Source organism: Lissotriton vulgaris, chromosome 2_1 (assembly GCF_964263255.1).
Source record: "Lissotriton vulgaris chromosome 2_1, aLisVul1.2, whole genome shotgun sequence".
NCBI classification, from domain to species: Eukaryota; Metazoa; Chordata; class Amphibia; order Caudata; family Salamandridae; genus Lissotriton; species Lissotriton vulgaris.
In genome coordinates, this window is record NC_141687.1 from 754,604,488 (window position 1) to 754,622,836 (window position 18,349).

The 18,349-nt window shown below is 41.0% G+C and overlaps 1 protein-coding gene across 1 annotated transcript in view; it reads left to right on the top strand.

Annotated features, from left to right (window-relative positions):
* Positions 1 to 18,349, top strand: part of OTOG (otogelin) — a 1,187,449-nt gene that overhangs the window by 1,064,607 nt on the left and 104,493 nt on the right. Inside the window, exon 50 of the mRNA XM_086954148.1 lies at positions 15,659 to 15,763. Within this exon, the coding sequence (XP_086810274.1) occupies positions 15,659 to 15,763 (105 nt within the window). The remainder of the gene's footprint in view (positions 1 to 15,658; positions 15,764 to 18,349) is intronic.

Here is an 18,349-nt window from a genome sequence, read left to right on the forward strand (position 1 = left end):
GTGGTGTTGCTGCGCCTATCTGTGGGAGTGATCTGGGGTTTCCTGTTATTGCATTTGTCTACCGTCTATGTGCCACTCCACCTGTGACTGATCAACCAGTGACCTCAGGCCCAGGTTTCAGAGCGTGCCTTACTACATATTTTTGAGTCGGTTTGATGTGGAGTTCACATCAGGCTAATTCATTAATAAGGGTGAGTTTTCATTCATACAAATGAATGTATTGTTTATAATATCAGCATCAACTTTTTTGGTATTAGCAATAGATTGTCCCAGATCTGTATTTTGACCTAAGAAGATTGTGTTGATCATATTGGTATGGCTCACCAGCTACGATTAATACCCCAATGTATAAAAGCGGTGAATTTGGTTTCCCAGAAAATAATTTGAAATTCATTCCTTAGGAACTCCAGCCAGTAGTATTTCATCTGTCTGAAGTCCTCCGAAGGAAAAAGGTTGACATATTTCCAGCCATTTTGCTGTTGTTTTTAGCCTTCAGTACCTATTTCATTGTTTTTAATGTAAATAATCTGGTAACTCATAGTTCTTCAGTGTAATTTTCGGACTTGAGTATTCAGCATTCAGTTGCCAGTATTCTGATTGTTCTTAAAGGATGTTTACCACCACTGAAGAAAATGTGAAGTGGCAGAAAAATATAATAGTAATTGGAATAGACTTATGCTTCCTCTTTCAATATTAGGAGTATATTTTATTTTTCCAATACTTTATAAATAATGTTGCTATAATAGACAACAGAGTGAAGCTATAACAACTACAAACAATATCCGAAAATTAACAGCCTTGATACTAAATAATGTTGAGAAAATGACAAAACACACTTATACTCCAGAAAGGGTGGAGTACAGGCAGGTAGGAGAGATTGTGGAGTGCAAAACAAAGGAAGAGTGGTTGCAAATGTAAGACAAAAGCAATAAACAACATTGTTATACATACTCATACAAAGGGGCAAAGGTAGACATTTGTAAGTATCCATACCATATATTGTTAAACATCTCTTATTTGCCATTATTTTGTATGAGACATTTTCCAATAAGGCAAACTTGTTCATGGCATTTAGCCAAATCCCAAGAGCTAACCTTTTTTTTCTATTTTTAAAATTAAGGCCATTTGTGATCCCTGTTTTTGTGTTGTGATTAATTTTATCTTTAGAAGAATGGTAATTTAGAGTTAATGTTGCAGGTGTAAATAATATATGACAGTTTGCAACTATTTCTACACTATATTTAACTTCTGACGATCACATCTCAATACAGGGACTTAGCATAAATATATGTATATTGCTGGTTTTATGTTGATTACATTTCAAAGGGGAGTAATTCTCTCCCAGATTTAGCTATGGAGCTTCACAGGTGGCCAATACATTCTTCAGAAGATATTTTGAATATTATGTGGATGAAGATCTGTGACCAATTTGTTATAGCTTTCAGTTTTTGTAGAATGATATCTAGTCTCTAATGATTGCAGGCATCTTTTTCATGCTCTGAAAGGAAGTTGTAACTGCCATTTGTAGCTTCTGATAGTAAAGGATTGTAGGATTGATAATCTTTGTTTTTATTCTACTTGACATAAAATGATGCTTAAACAAAGGCAGTTGAATGTAAGTTGAAGCTAGACCACTTTGTTACTTTGTTAATCTTTCCAATAGAATGGTCCTTGTATTAAGATTGATCCAGTTTTCATTATGTGGCAGATTGAAGAGACTATATAGTTCTAGGTAATGGCATCATATTTTTTCTAGTTATATTTTCTTTGCACAGCATTTAGATAATAATTTTGCATATCATCAGTGCATGACAGCATTGCATGTGTGTTTGCTCCACTGCAAACAGGTTGGACACCTCTTCAGTTTTAGTTCTTTCCGACCCTCAGCTCCTTCAGGCAGACCCTGAATATGAATCTTGTTCCTGCTGAAATATCATTCTGCAACCTCCAGTCTTGCTTCCACTTTTTTCACAATTTGTTCAAGGACCAGCACATTCTAATTCAATTCCCCCAGTGGCTTGTTTTGATGTGTGTTTCACTTTTGTGATTCTATTAGATATACCCATACTAGTTTCTGGTCTTTGGCTACTTCGTCGATCCTGGACTACACGGATGTTCTCGTGTCTTAAATTGCAGTCAATACATCTTTGATGTTAGATTTAAATGGACCTCCTGTATCTCTGGATGAGACAGAGGTTTTTTCCATAGTATTTTTGCTTTTTTCCTTCCTACTGAGGGGCTATTCTAAAGGTATACATTTTAATACCCTTGATAGGTTTGTTGATCTTGGCTTTTACCATTTCTCCCTCTGGGTCTTTAACTGCACTCCACCTGTCAATCTTTCAGTCTGTTCCGTGAGTACTTCAATTGCTGAGGTCCTCTCATAGCCCCTACCCTAGTCAGCGGTTGATCCTGCCTGGCAAACAGCTTTTACCATGACGGCCGAACCATGAGCTGCAGTTACAATGTGGTCTTTACAACAAATGCATCTTTTAAAAAAAATAATTTTTATTTGCAGTTCAAAGAACAATACAGCAACAATTAATCTGGAGCCAAATATACAATCACATCACGTTAAGACCTTTTGGAAATCAATCAACTTTCCCCTCCCTCCAATCTCCCCCCCCCCCCGCTCAGGTCTCATATTGGGCGCAAGTGACAAGTTCTATACCATCTTACGTTGAGATCAGTTTATGTACCAGTTAGGACGGACCCCACACAACCACCCCCCATGGGCACTTCCAGCCCTGTGTATCTTCTCTCAGGGTCACTCTTTGGAATTAGCAGGCATGTATAGAGTTTTAAACTATGGAGGTAATTAATCCGGTGGTGTTAATAATTCAGTGAGCATCGCGGCCGATTCCCTAGCGTCATCTTCTAGCTTCTCATCCCTACTTGTCAGTATCCTATGGCAGCCCTCAGCAGTTATCTATTCAGCCATATCATTCAGTCTGTCTTCCACTTTCGGGCCCCTAGGGGATAGCCACCCTATCACATTTCTACGTTTAGCCAATAGCAATCCTATGATTAGACATTTTCTGCTCAGCTTTTTCCTCTTACAGACCAGAATGTGCCCTAAAAGGCACTGGGTAATTCGAATTTCCCTGGGGACCTCCCAGTCCATAACCTGGTGGAGCCTTTGTGAGAGGAACTGCCATTACCCATCAATATCTAGGCACCTACAGATCATATGCAGAAAATAGACCCCTTTCTCCCCACACCTAGAGCACCCTGCTGATATCTTCAGGTTCATGGCTTTTAGCCTATTGGGTGTCGAGTATACCTGATGGATTATGTTGTATTGAAGTAACTTGAACCGAGCGTTGGTGGAGGTGAACTTAACCCCTTAGTGAATAATTTCCCAGGTGCGTACATCAAGGGGCACCTTCAACTGGGACTCCTATTTGTCCTGCACATGAAGTGCAGACACAGGGGTATCCTCCCTGAGGGCACTGTAGAGGTGCAATATCAATCTCCGGCCTCCAGCTAGTGTTAGCAGTGTTTCGAGTGTGTGAGAGGCTGTGGGAGCCTCCAGCAATTCCAGCCAAATCTCATGTACTGGTGTGGCTATTTTTGCATACTGTAAGAATTTCCCACGGTCTTGGAGAAATGTCTTCAAGGCATCCTCCATAGTTATAAACTGGTTGTTGGGATAAAGATCCCCCAGTACCTCACAACCAAGCCCCCCCCCCCACCTACGTAAGGACTTGGTGTTGTCCATAGTTTTGAACAGGTGTACTGTCCAGATACTTGTAAACAATTGGGAGAGAAAGGGTGATTAGACCTAAGAGGTCTAGTAGGAACTCCTGGTCCCCTTGGATTTAATAATTAAACAAATGGAGGAGTGACCACTCAGGGTACTAAATACCTGTACAGTTATTACGGTATTGAGATGCATGCCCTGCGACCCAATCTGGGACAATCCTTTGTCCTTAGAAGACCCCTCACTCACCAACCTGGTTGGTGACATGCTTCATCATCGGGGTGTAGACCACCCAGCCTAAGATACACTGGTCCTGATGAAAACCTCTACAATCACACGAAGGTTGAAACATGTAGACCTATCCTTTTAACTTACTTTACGTCTATTTTTTGACACCACAGCTTACCTAACCAGGCAAAGGTGCCACATGTAAATATAATTGTATATATATTTTTACTGTTTGTCCAACCACTCCAGAATAGAGTCTTCGAGTGGGTAGTGTTGAGACAACTTTTATCCACACTTTTTCTATTCATATCACATATAAACAAAAATAACCAGCTCCACTGTAATCAGGTGTCGCAGCACACCTGGATGGCATTCGGCTATCCGGGTGGGGCCCCGATGATGAAGCATGTCACCAACCAGGTTGGTGAGTGAGGGGTCTTCTAAGGACAAAGGATTGTCCAAGATTGGGTCGCAGGGCATGCACCCCAAACCATAATAACTGTACAGGTATTTAGTACCCTGAGTGGTCACTCCTCCATTTGTTTAATTGTACTGTCCAGATATTCATATCCATAGTTAATGGGGCTTTTTTTTAACACCGTCTTAACTGTCCGTTCCCAGGCTGCACATACCATACTGCATTAGATCCCATCATTAGAACCTCAGGGAGTGAATATGGACTGAATGAATCCCCCAGTAGTCTACGCTCCCAGTTTTCATGTTCATCCAACCAGTGCATCACGTGCTGGAGTTAGCAGGCTAAGTAATTGCACTCCAAGCATGGTGCCTCCAGCCCCCCTCTTCCAGGTACGTTTTAGCGTGGCTAACTTAACCCTCCTCCTCCCGGTATCCCAAGTTGTTTTACTATTAATTTGTCTAACACTGTAAAAATTCACCTCGGGATATCAAACAGGGTCCCTTGGAATAGATATAGACATCTGGGGAGTATGAACATCTTAAAGCATTTTTACCCATCAGGGATATTCGCAGTGTATTCCAGAATGGTATGCTATGTTTCAACCCTTCCATCATCCTATTCATATTTGCTTTTTCAAATTCTTGAGCTTCATGTGTGGCCCTGAACCTCAGATAACAGACCATCTTTATCTCTGACGGGAGGTCCAAGGGTTGCAGATCTGTTTCTGACCGTCCTGCCAGAATCCCTAAGGGGAATAACTTGGACTTTTTATGATTACCCTTTAGACCTGTAGGCTCCCCAAATTCAGTCAAAGTTTTTTGCATGATGGGTACAGAGTTACCAGGACTTCTCAAATTAATTAGTGTGTGTATAGAGAAACTACATGGGTGGACTCCCCAACCTTTATGCTTCAGCTCCCCAGCATCGTTCTTAGGTGGCAAACAAGTGGTTCGATAGCCATCACAAAAGGAAGTGGAGAGAGTGGGAACCCCTGGCGTGTCCCTCTGTTTAATCCAAATCTTCTTGGCACGATCCTACCCACCCAGACACTAGCCAAAGGTTCTCGATACAGCAGACAGACCCATTTGATTAAGGTCTCTGCATTACCTGCCTTGCGAAGTACCTCCCACAGAAATTCCCACAGTAGGGAGTTGAAAGCATGTTCAATGTTTAATAAAGCAAAAGCATACCAATCCAATTGTAAGATAGGGGGGTGTAACACCAGGGTAAGTCTGCATAAGTTATGCAGGGTATCCTTTTTAGAATAAACCAGCATTGGTCCTCAGGGGTCAACTGTGGTAGATATGGTAATAGCCTTGTAGTCAGAATTTTACTTAACATTTTTAGGTCAACATTTAACATGGATAGGGTGGGGTAAAAGGAGGCCTCTGCGCTATCCCTATCCAGCTTAGGAAGCATGTCTGTTAGGCCTCCCTCATTGACTCTGGCCACAATTCCCAATCATATGCCTCACTGTAAACTGCCAGCAACCCGTCACCTAGATCACCCTGCCTAGTATGATAGAATTTGGCAGGTAGGCCATACCCGCCCGGAGCTTTTGCTGATTTTTTTAGTTTTCATCGCCGTTTTAATCTCTGCTTTGGTTAAAGGGGCATCGAGGGCATCTCTGTCCTCAGTGGATAGAGTTGGCATGTTTATTATGTCGAGATAGGCCCTCATCTCCACTGGGTTTGTGAGTGAAGGGGCTGTGTTTACCCCCTGTAAGTGTTTCACAAATACTTCCACAATTTCCAATTGTGAGACGACCAGTTTACCACTGCAATGATGAAGACCCGCTATAGGAGCAATGCTTTTTTGCCTTTAACCACATGGATGCTGCCCCGATTTCCCTCCCGTGCTGGACATTCCTTAACTGGGTGTGGTTGTGACGGAACCATTCCGTCATCAGCACAGCTCAACCGTGACTGATGATGGAATGGTTCTGTCACAAGCATCGAAGGGGTTAATAAGTATGGGGAACATATGGCTTACTTTATCCCCTTCTCTTTACAGCCTTTTCCTTTAATTGGTGTGCACAAATTTACCAAGCCTATCCCATGTTCTAATGCCTCATTCTTACAATCCTACCATGCCCGTACACTAAGGGACTTTTTCTCAAGCTCTTTTTCCAATAGTGAAAAACGAAATTGCCAGTAATTCACTATCAGGACATGCCACACACACTAGGGCATGTCCCACCTTTCACATACACTCCACCCTGCCCACTTGGGTTCCTTGGGCCTACCTTAGGGTGACTGACATGTAAGAAAAGGTGAAGGTTAGGGTCTGACAAGTGGGTACACTTGCCAAGTCGACATGGCAGTCCCAGACTGCACATAGGTTCTGCAAAAGCAAGCCAGAGTTACACTTACTGGCTGCTTGTGTGGGTGGCACAATCCAGTGCCGCAGCCGTCTAGCAGCATTTGATTTACAGGCCCTGGCACACTCAGTGCACTTTACTAGGGACTGACAAGTAAATCAAATATGCCAATCATGGAAACTCCTATCCATAACACAGTTTACAACAGGAGCACTTGCACTTTAACACTGATCAGCAGTGAGAAAGTGCAGAGAGACACTAAGCCAGCAAAAACAGAGTAAAAACTGGGAGCTCAGAAAGCAAAACCTCAGGGGAAACACGCCAGAAGATGCCAAGTCTAACTACAATCATAGCCATTCCTGTCATTGTGCGCACACAGCCATGTTGCCTTAAATATGTGGCTCTTCACGTGACCTTTAGTCTTTTCCTTGTATTGATTCTTCCTGTATGTCTGCTGTATGCCTAGTAACAGAGTCAGTTATATGCAAACAATGTGCCCTACACAGTGCAAGCTCCAAAGCGTGGCACCTTGATATATTAAGCCTTTAATCTTTTCCAACTTCCACTTATTGAATACACAGACCAGTGCCTTCAAGTTTCTTGGCATTAGGCCCCTGTGGCACTCTTCATCCATACAATTACTGATACCTTGCTTTTATCATACTGTTCCCTTATTGTAACACAAAACTCCAACTTCTAGCTCTGGGTCTGTTTCCTCTATCCCATGTGCCCCCCCCACAGCTTTGACCATTTATATTTCCCTCACAATTCAGCTCTCTGCTTATTAATGCAACTGCCTAGGCACCACTTCGGCTCTGCAAGCTGACAGCTCCTTACTGGGTTGACATATAAGTGACCCAGAGCTCCTCAGGGTGTTTTAGGATAGTTCGTTGAGGTTCTCCACCGGTCAATCCTAGCCTCCTCCACCGCAGGCTCAGTGTGGCTTGGAGGCCTCTTTTCAGGACAGCTTGTCTCTCTATCTGTTCACGATGGAAACAGTATGCACACTCATGACAGCCCAGCTCTGGCAGCCTTGCATTCATGGCTCTTTTGTTGTTTCTTTGTGCCTCAGAGCATCTTTAAAGCAGTAAAATAAACAATTCCAGTTTTTTTTCTTCATGACCTAGAAATATAGCAGGGTTATCCGAGGTACAGGAAGAGCACAGGAAGCATGTCTAGCTCATTTTGTTGTCGGCCACCCATAACCCCACCCAATTGCAGGAAAAGGAAGCTTATATCATGTTAGGAGTTTCAAGTGCAATACTTTGTTTTAAGTAATGATTGGGTTTTACCAAATGTTAGCTTCAATATGGTTGCTAATAATAAGTTGGTTTTATTTAATTATTCTCAAGAGGGAAATTATTCATCCTTCAATGCTTGAATGTCTATTAAATTCATAAAAAGAACAATTTTGATATTCTGATTACTAACTAATTATTTCTCTATATGTTACCTTCTGGGAGACTCTGATGATAACATGTTTAATCTAGCACCTTACTTCCCTTATTTAAAATGAAAATGCAAAGGTAACTCGTGCACTCTTGAAACATATAGTGATTGATGTGTGTTTCTTGTGTTGGCTTCATTAAAAATATCTGGGTAGGTTTTCACATCCGTTGTAGATTCTATTGAAGCATGCAACTCGTAAGTTTATTAAATGTGTATGAATTGTGGCAAGATACACATTGTGATGGCACTAAAGTTTACCTTTAGGGACAGACGTTGAATATTCCTTCATGAAGACCTGAGCTGTGACTTTCAGGCTATTGCTTTCATTGTTGGTGAACACTTTCCTTTTCTCTGAAAAACAAATCTCAGTTTGATGACCTGATCAATTGTCCAACTGAATTTCCCACGCCTCTTGCTTGTTCTCAAGACCATAGAGGATAGGATTATTATCTGCTGAGAAACATAAGGCAATTTATCATATTCATCAATTCAATGTTATTTTTTTCTATTTTACAAATAAATCAAGTTACACTTCATCAACTTAATAACAAAAGTACATTTCTACTTTTCCTAGGTTAAATTATATGTTATGATATAATAAGATAACTGTTAGGAAAAGTCCCTAAAATCACTCTGTAATCAGCTCTTTACAGTTAACTCTATGAAAAGAGTACACATCTCTCCCAGACATCCTTATAATACTTAGGGCCCGATGTAGGTGTCCATTTACCGATTTCGTCCGTTACCGACCGGTAAGTGGACATTCCTGATGTAGGTGACCTATTTTACAGAAATGGTAAATTTACCGAATCGGTAAAATACCGAATCGGTATTTTTACCGATTGGGTAAATTGGACATGTAGGTGGGACTCTTCTGAGTCCCCCAGGCCTTACCGAATCGGTATTTTACCACCCAATCAAATTGGGTGGTAAAATACCGAATCCAGGTGTGGATGCATATGTGTGCATGCACGCCAGTGCCATGTGACAGACAGACATGCCCTTTGGGCATGTCTGTGTGCCACATGGCACATGTGCCTGAATTCGGGGTGCTAGTGGGTGTCAAAGTGACACCCCCTGCACCCTTGCAATAATCGGTATGTTTACCAATTCGGTAATGACCATTGATTGCTATGGGCTTCAATGCCCATAGGAATCAATGGGCATTACCGATTCGGTATTTACAGAATCGGTAAATACCGAATCTTAACGATTCAGTATTTACCGATTCTGAGTTACCTGCATTTCCCCCCCTCTAATTTACCACTTCTTAAATATCGAATCGGTATGATATGGACACTGCAGGAGCCCTGGATGGAGAGAGATCCTGTTCCTTGGAGCCTGTCCTGATGACCTGAAGGCTTCAAGAGTGATCAGAGGGAACTTTCTCAGGATTTAGAGAAAAGCAGAATTTTTCAACCTTTGGAGAATGGGTCAGGGTACTTAGGCATGCCTATGGAGGTTGCAACCTAAGCAGGTAAAATACAGATTTGACCCACTCTGAACTTTTTGCTGCACTGAAAATGGGTATAGGCTGACATTGAGGTGGAGTATTTTAAAAGCATAAAATGTGATTGAGCCCAAATGCAAAACATAAAATGTGATCTCTGCTACTATAAAATCAATCATTGCCCCACTCTGAGCTTTTGATGCTAAAACCAACAGCTTCAGCGGGAGCTCGACTACAACATATCCAAATTCAAGGAACCCTCATCAGCCTAATCCTTGGGCCATGCCACACTGAATGATTTTGATTTACATTTCAGAGACTATCTCCTACTGTTAAAATTTTAAATGAGGAACCTTCGTTGTTTATATGGCCTTGACTCCATTGCGGCCAGCTAGATATTGTACCTACATTGAGTACATCAGCAGGCATTGCCATACTGATGCAGTTTTTCAGTTCCAAGCACATCCATGAAAGAGGCCATTTCTGATTTGAGACTTGTGAGCCATGGATTCTAATGAGCTGTTAATGTAGTCAATTGGAATGCCATCAACCCCATTTCCCAAAAAGCACACTTTTCAGGAATGCCAATGGACGGATCATATGAGAGGGATTTAGCAGGTGGTCAGTATGGTGCCATGGGTCTGCATGGTATCTCCCCCCAAAGTCAGCTGTAGGTCACTAAAGGCAGAGCATTTGATTTGAGATGCTTAGTTCTATATTCATAAGCTATGCAAATGTTTTTATTGAAGCATGCACAATTAGAAAACCATCCAAGGTGACCCCACACTGGTTGTATTCAAACACAACCCCTAAAGTCACCAGTGACCTGAGGTAGATTAGTATAAAGAACAATGGTCCAAAATAAACTTGGAGCAAACAATAATTATGAAACAAATTTCAGTGCAGTATGAAACCATGCTTGGTGCTCAGACAGTTGTGATACCTGTAAGCGCATCTAGCAATGTGTATACAACAAATATTGCACATTCTTTTCATTTGTACAGGTCTGTCATCATTGTCAATGGCATTTTGATACACTATTAATGCAGGGTCAGCATCTGGACTCTGATCAAAATGAGCCAGAGTAGTTACTAAAGGGTGTGTGGGAAACCGAAAAAGGTGAGATTCATACAAATAAATTAAAATATATAGAGTAATTAAAATACAATGCAGCATACACAATACAAGACACATATTCAAAGACAATTTACAGCCATCTCTTTAGTGTTTACATAATAGTTTACATAATACTCACATGAGGAACATGTTCTAGCGAGAGAGAGCTGGAGAATGAAATCTAAAGAGAGGGTTGAACGAGCTGCAGGGTTGGAGTCAAAAGACATAGAAATAGGACCAGAGTGGCCTGCCATGTTAGAAGAAATTAAAACAGAAATAGGAAGCAAACGGCCACATTGATGTAATGAAAGGGGTGACCATGTAAAAGAAGGCCCTCGATCATCACAGATTAGCCCATGGAGATTTTAGAAATAGGACTGAACAGGAGGTTGCCCTAAAGTTCAAATGAAAGGGGTAACAATAATGAAGCCTGGATTTTCACAGAATAGCACACAGAAAGAAGGGCCTTTTCAAGCAAATACAGTCTTGTAAATACATCAATTTAAGAAAGGTATGCAAAAATCTTGGCCTAAATTCAAAGATCTCACACATCTCACTGTCTCAACTATTTGTCAAAACTATGTAAAAGTTTGAATTATATACAAGTATATCTAGATACTGATGGCGACAACAAGTGTATTCAACATTCATCTTCATGCCATTATTACAGCAATATAGTCCAATCTTCCTTTACATTGAGCTCAGAATTCATGGTATCCAATCACAGAATCCACTTCAATTCTTCTTTTTTAAATAAGAGAGTGATGTTCCCTCCTCTACTTGGAGCCTTTATAATGTACATTACTTGCCACTGCAGATCACCATTACAGTGATTGTGTTGATTAAAATGTTCTACTAAGGAAGCAGTAAGGACCTTACTCCTGAGCCTGCTCCTGTGTTGATATCTTATGATATTGATTTATTTTTTCGTGTTGTCCTGGCCAATATACACCAGTTTGCATTGACAGAAAATATTTTACACCACATTGGAGGTGTCGCAATTTGAAAAATTCTTGAGGCTGATTTTAAAACTTCCATGGGCAAATTTGTTTGATTCAATGGTGAGAGAACAGAATTAACACCAGCTGCACTTGTAGTGTCCCAGCAATTGTGGCATTCGCCACATGTTAGTGACAGTGTATGGGGGTGGGTATATGATAGAATAGTGGCATGGACCAAATGATCTTTAAGACTTTTACCTTTATTAAATGCATACAGAAGGCTTTGATGTTTACTGTCCAGAGATGTGAGCATGCTCCAATGTTTAATACATTTTGTAACCAAGTTAGAGACAGATGAGAAGGTCATAACATACTAATTTATTTAGCTTGTCTTTCCAATTGGGAACAGGAAAGTCTCTCTAGGACAGTACCTGGCTCACATCATGGATCACACCACTAGCCATTTGGGATAACTTCTAATGATCCATTTTTCTGACAATATCTGTTATTCTTAGTTTTTTTTATATATTTACTTTTCCGTCTTAATGAGTCCCTTAAAACCTTCAATGCTACAGCAATTCATCCCAGATGCTGCACTTTTTTGAATCCCATTGTTCATGACGATCTCAGCTCGTCATGAGCACACGAGCAGTGTACTGCAGGACGAGCTGAGCTCGTCATGAGCATGGAAGGTGTTAAAGATCTGGAGTGGTGTTTAGAATAGGCAAGAAGGGTATTTCTTTTGGTTGGCATACAAAAGAGTATATTGTATAATTCACCATTCTTGACTTTAACAGTTGAATCAAGAACATTACAATTGGACATGGGACAATGTATGGTGAATCTTAGTCCATCAAAGTTTTGATTAGGCATGAACATTTGTGAGAAGAGTATGTGAGCCATCCGATATCAAAATGATGTTGGCAATATATTGTTTCCATAAGAACATCAGGCTGCAGTGTGAAACAGAGGGTGATAATCTCTGGTGGAACTGCATTTGTTGGAGATGAGAAAGTTGAGGGGGCTTGAGGACAGTAACATCTGAGATGGGATTAGATGGATGGTCAAAAAAGGAAGTCCAGCAGCTCTGTCTGAAGTTCTTAAAAGTCTGACCTTTCAATTGGAATGATAGACTTTTAGTAAGTAAGGAGATCTCACTGGAAGGTAGCATGAAAGTGGACAAGTTGAAAATAGGGATGCCCTGTAGCACATCCTGGGTGCGTGTGATGACCTGCATTCCTGAATTTTGATGCGGACCAGTGTTGTCTGAGAATCATGTGATTCTTAGTTTCGGGATGGACTACAATGGTAGGATCTGTGGTGTGTCTGTCGTTCTCCTGGCGTATTTCTGAACGTATTCTGGCCTCTCCCTTTCCCTTGTTTCAGTCTGCGTGTATAGCCTCATTCTAAAAATTGTGTTTTCCCTTAAGAATGGAGGAACTACTAATGCCTTCCCCTTGGTCTGTGCTATCACTGGAATCCTCCGATGTTTCAGAAAATGTCAAACTTTTTGGTATATTTAACCAACAAACAGGCGGCTCTGAATGGCATTGAATGATGTCAATTAGTAGAGAAATCGTCTGTCAGCTATGGGTAGGTTTTTCTGCTTTGTAGGTTTGAATGCCCCTCTTGATTGGTGATTTTCTTTTCCAGTTCTATTCTGTTAAAATGTTACTCTGGTGTTGATAATGAAATCTGATTCTTTTATCTGCTTCTCAAGATTAGTAATTCTTTTCAAGAGTGTCTTGGAGTGTTCAAGGGCAGTATCAATGCCCAAGACCATTGAGTGCCTAGAGTATGTGGTGCCTATGTAGTTAATCTCCAATTGTATTTCCTGTCTTCGCTGCAGACCCCAAATATGTTTTTCACCTCCAACTCTAATGGAATATTTCTGACTTGAGGTATTCAGTCAGCTTCTTAATCATGAATTAAAGGCTGAGTATGTTTTTTTCTGATATTTGTCTAATTGGCCTGGTAAGTTCATGGAGGAGTAGTGGGTGTGTCTGAAAGATAAGTACGCAGTGGACACCATTAAATGCTTTTGTCTGTAGTCTTCTGAGTAAGGTTGTGTAAAAGTTCACAAAACAAATTATGTCAGATTGGGGTGGGGAGATGAAAATATGAGGGGGAATGGGAGATGGATAGGGGTATAAATAGAGAAGGGAGACTCACTGAGTGAAAATATGAGGGGGAATGGGAGATGGATAGGGGTATAAATAGAGAAGGGAGACTCACTGAGTAAAAATATGAGGGGGAATGGGAGATGGATAGGGGTATAAATAGAGAAGGGAGAGTCACTGAGCGAAAATATGAGGGGGAATGGGAGATGGATAGGGGTATAAATAGAGAAGGGAGACTCACTGATTGATTACCAAATGCAAACAAATCAGCAATCAGTCAGTTGCACATAAAATGTATTTAAACACAAAGGAACACTCTTAAGTCAAGAACCTGCGGTATCATAGGAGCATAAATAGCATTACACACATAATAATATTATGGGCTGCCTTTGTATAACCTAAGTGTGATACACACATTGCTAGATGCACTTGCAAGTATCACAACTTCCTGAGTACGGAGCAAGTTTTCGCATCTCACTGAAATTATTTTCCTGATTATTGTTTGTTCTAAATTTCATTTGATTAATATATATTATAAAAATGTCGTTTAGTATAAAAGTTTCTTTTCTATTGACAATAGTACTGTGTGTGTAGAGACCACTATTCTTTATACTCCTATACTGGTTGTGACCTTTCTGAGAAGAGAAACATACTGATTCACCAAATGCAATTTAGTGACCAGTATCATCGATCATTCACACTTGCAGTATAACGCCATATGAATATTTGTACACATGGTACATCATCAGTGTCTTGTACCTGGAGCATATATACAATTGTGTCATTTTAGAGGATTAAGTTCAAAGTGTTCATGATTATTAAGAATATTTTTCTGGAAAAAGTATTCACAAATTAAAAGTTCAGTATCAACTATTAGTTTTGAGAGTCATGTAAATCATCTCTGTAAGGAATCTTTACCAGTTGTAGATCTAAATAAAACATATGTACGCTTTTGGGACTGAGAGGCCATGAGAACAGATGGATTAATCAGTGAAATGTATAATGTGGCCAATCTTTCTATTTATTGATGCATATATTTATTCATTCATTTAGAGTTCGCATTGTATTTTAGACAACTGCTTTGAAAAGGTTCAGTGTTATAAAAAAGGGACTCATTTAAGGTTTGGATGACCAGCAGTCAAACTGCTGTTGTAGCAGAGGCACCTGCAGCAGCCAGGCTGACAAATCAAGATTTGTGCACTACTGTGATGGAAATGTTCCCGCCAAACATCCCTCATATGCATTTAAGTAGTTGCTTACTTGAAAATAAAGTTCATGGTAGAAAGTCCAAAATGCTTTACTATCTCTGTATTGAGGATGTTACATCATCTCAGTGATTCCTAGAATTTGGACTACCAAAGGAGGGATCCAGTTCCAGGAATCAGATAACTAATGTTCATTATGTGCTAGAAATTGCCTCTCAGTGCGATGGCTGGATTTTAAGGATTTTCCTGTGTGAAGCTACTATTTTTCAGTTGTAGTCCTGACGGCAGTTCCCATGACAGGAATCATCTCACAGATGCACCCATAACTGGGTTCTTCTATGAAAATATTTCCAACAGTGTCAGGATTCAAAAGAGAGAATCCACAGTAGTAGAGTCAGTAGTTGCTATGCCTTTGGGAGCAACTCCTTTCCCATAACCTCAATGAGGCGGGGCAACAAATATGTTTGTGGATGGGTTTCTCACTAAGTTTCTAAATTAAGGTCAAAACACAAACAACATCTCAGTGAGAAAAAGGTATAGGTGTACTAAGGGAGATTAAAAAAACAAATATGATTCACAGGTGCATGTTTTAAAATAAAGTAAATCACAAAATAGGCTGAGGAAGGCTGTTTAGTATATAAAGTTTTTTTTGGGGGGGTTATACAATGTACATGTATCTAATAAGGATTTGGTACATTTATTTTTCAGAACCAGGTATATGACCCACCAAAAGATGTATCAACCTGCTGTGGTAGATGTAGGAATGTCTCTTGTCTTCATCCTTTATTGAATGGATCACTTGCCAGCCATCAGGTAAGCATATCCATGATATTTTTTCAAACCAATTGCGAACAAATGTCAAACTCAATGTCAGTTAACTTGCCTGAAACAAGTTTTTTACTTTAAAGTCATGTACATGTGAATATTGTGTGCTTTTGGAATTGTTGTAGGTAAATCAATGGCCCTCAGTTTTTGTGTTCCTTCCCAAGACAACCACATTATGAAATTGTGCAAATGAGAAATGGCACAGGTACAAACTAGAAGCATTAAAAATGTAAGACTGAGTATGGTGGTACATCGATGGTGGGCGGTTAATGTCTCCACATCACATTAGAATAAGACTTCACCGTGAAATATGGTGTTGAATGCTAAGCATTGATTGAAAAGTGGTCTCAGCTCCTCACGAAGATTACAGAAGCAGTAATTCATACTGGATCATCTTCTGGCTCCTCCTAGAATACATTAGTGGCATGTTTCATTTCAGGGCACATGTACACTACATCACTGAGGAGCAACTTAAAGAAGCAACCATGAAGTATAAAGTGATGTCAGTGGAACTGGAGGCAGAGCAAGATGGCATCTTGGCCACTCCCCTCTGTTCAGAGTTCCCAAGGTTGAGGGTTCCTCTTTAGTTTGTGTTTAGAGGTTGAGCAGAGTCTCCCCTTTCAGGGTGTGAGCAAATGGCGTCAAGAGGAGTTGATATTAGATACACTATGTTAAAATGATAAATGTGTGGGTATGGAGTGATAGATATGAATAAAACTAACCATACGTTTCCCCCAAAGTCATAAAAATCTGCTCTCTGGTGTGCTATTTTACCGGTTTGTTCAGTAACAGCAAAAGCTGCTACCAGAGTTTAAATACTATGTGGACCGATTCACAAAGATCCTCTGCAGTCGTGGAGGAGGCCCCACAGTCATGGCAAGGGATCCGCACTCTTAAGAGGACCTCCACAATGGGTAACTGTAGTATGGAGGTCCCGCCACAACTGCGGTACCCCTGCCATTACTGTGGGGCCTCTGCCTTGACTGCGGGGCTTCCACCACTTGTGCTGAGTCGCTTTGTGAATCAGGCCTTGAGTGACAATAGAAAGCATCAGGATATTCAATCATTGCTAAAAGCCTCTTTGCAGGACTCTCAAATATATCCTCTCACTTTGGGAGCTATGGGAGATGCAACAGTGTGGACTATGAATGCCCTGACCTGGTTTGCCACAAGCGTTGCATATGATCGATCAACTCCATCCGGCGCAATTTGCAGTTTTCATTGGTGGTGAATGATGCTAAACAGACACCAGATGCAGATTAATTTGGTTGTGTTCTGCTCTAAAGGCGCACATAGGTCCCTCACTGACAACATTCTCATGGAATTTGTGTTGTGGAATATTTTCCTTTTGTACTGATATCCGTTGCATTTGTTTTCTCAAAATAATAATTTGGCCAACAAATTACTTTTTCAATAATTTTGATTATTGTCAACAGCAATCCTTCCAAAAACCTTGAAGCAGAGGTTCAAGAATGTGTTCCAGTTGCACAGAGAACCTAAGCCCCGTGATGCAAGAGTTATCTCAAACATCTAGCTATAGGATGAACAGCTTTTTCTAATCATGTATTTATAGTATGTGAACTCTGTGGACCCTTTTGAAGCTCCAGGAACGTGCTATACATCATAATCTAATCACACTGGCAAAATAACTGTTCTCTAGTCTAGTACCACTGCCCAGCAAGCCAGGTGGGTTTGACCCAGAAGCTACCATTATTCTCTCTAAGGCCTTGATTACGACGGACCCAAATCTGGGTAAAAATAGAGTACCTGGTGATAAGCATTAGCATAGGATGCCCTATTTGCCAGGAGCACAGTTTGCATGTGATTCTCATTTGTGCAGCAAGATCTCGGGACTCATGTTCACTAACCTCAAACACTAAACAATAGAGCAACTGCGGCCGGTCCATTGGGGCTGAGTGGCCACCCCCCAAACCCCCCCCACCTTTTGCCCCTCATGAACAGTGTCTGTCAGGCTGAATAAGGGCCATCCTAACAGACACAGTTCATTTTCAGGTCAGGGAGCCAGGAGCCAGACATGAGCTAAATGTGCAGGCTCCTGGTTGCCTGAGCTGAACTTTGCTGGGTTGAGGAAGTCACAGCTTCTGTGGGTGTGACCTCAGCTCAGCAAGTGTCCCTGAGGCTCTGCCCTAAGTGACAAGGAGTAGCATCACTGATTGCCTCACACCTGGGCACTTCAGTTTTAAGCCCTGAAGCACCCAGGGCCGCGTGTCAATCAGTGACTCTTCATCACAGAGTGGGGTGGGGTCAGCAGTCTTGCTGACCCCATCCCACTCTGTGATGACGTTGGGACTGCTGCCTTCCAGAGGGAAGGTATCAGTCACAAGCCTACTGGGACCTCCGAGGCAGAGTTGAAGGTAAGTGTGTATGTTTTTTAAAAGTAATATTTGGTGCATGTATGTATGTATGGTTGGTAATGAATGTTGTGAATGGATGTGTTTGTGTGTGTGTGTGCAGGTGTGTGAATGAATGGCTTTAAGTGTGTATGTGCATGTGTGTGTCCCACCTGCCCCCTCCCTCCTACACTTATCGGCAGCCACTGCACTAGAGAACAAA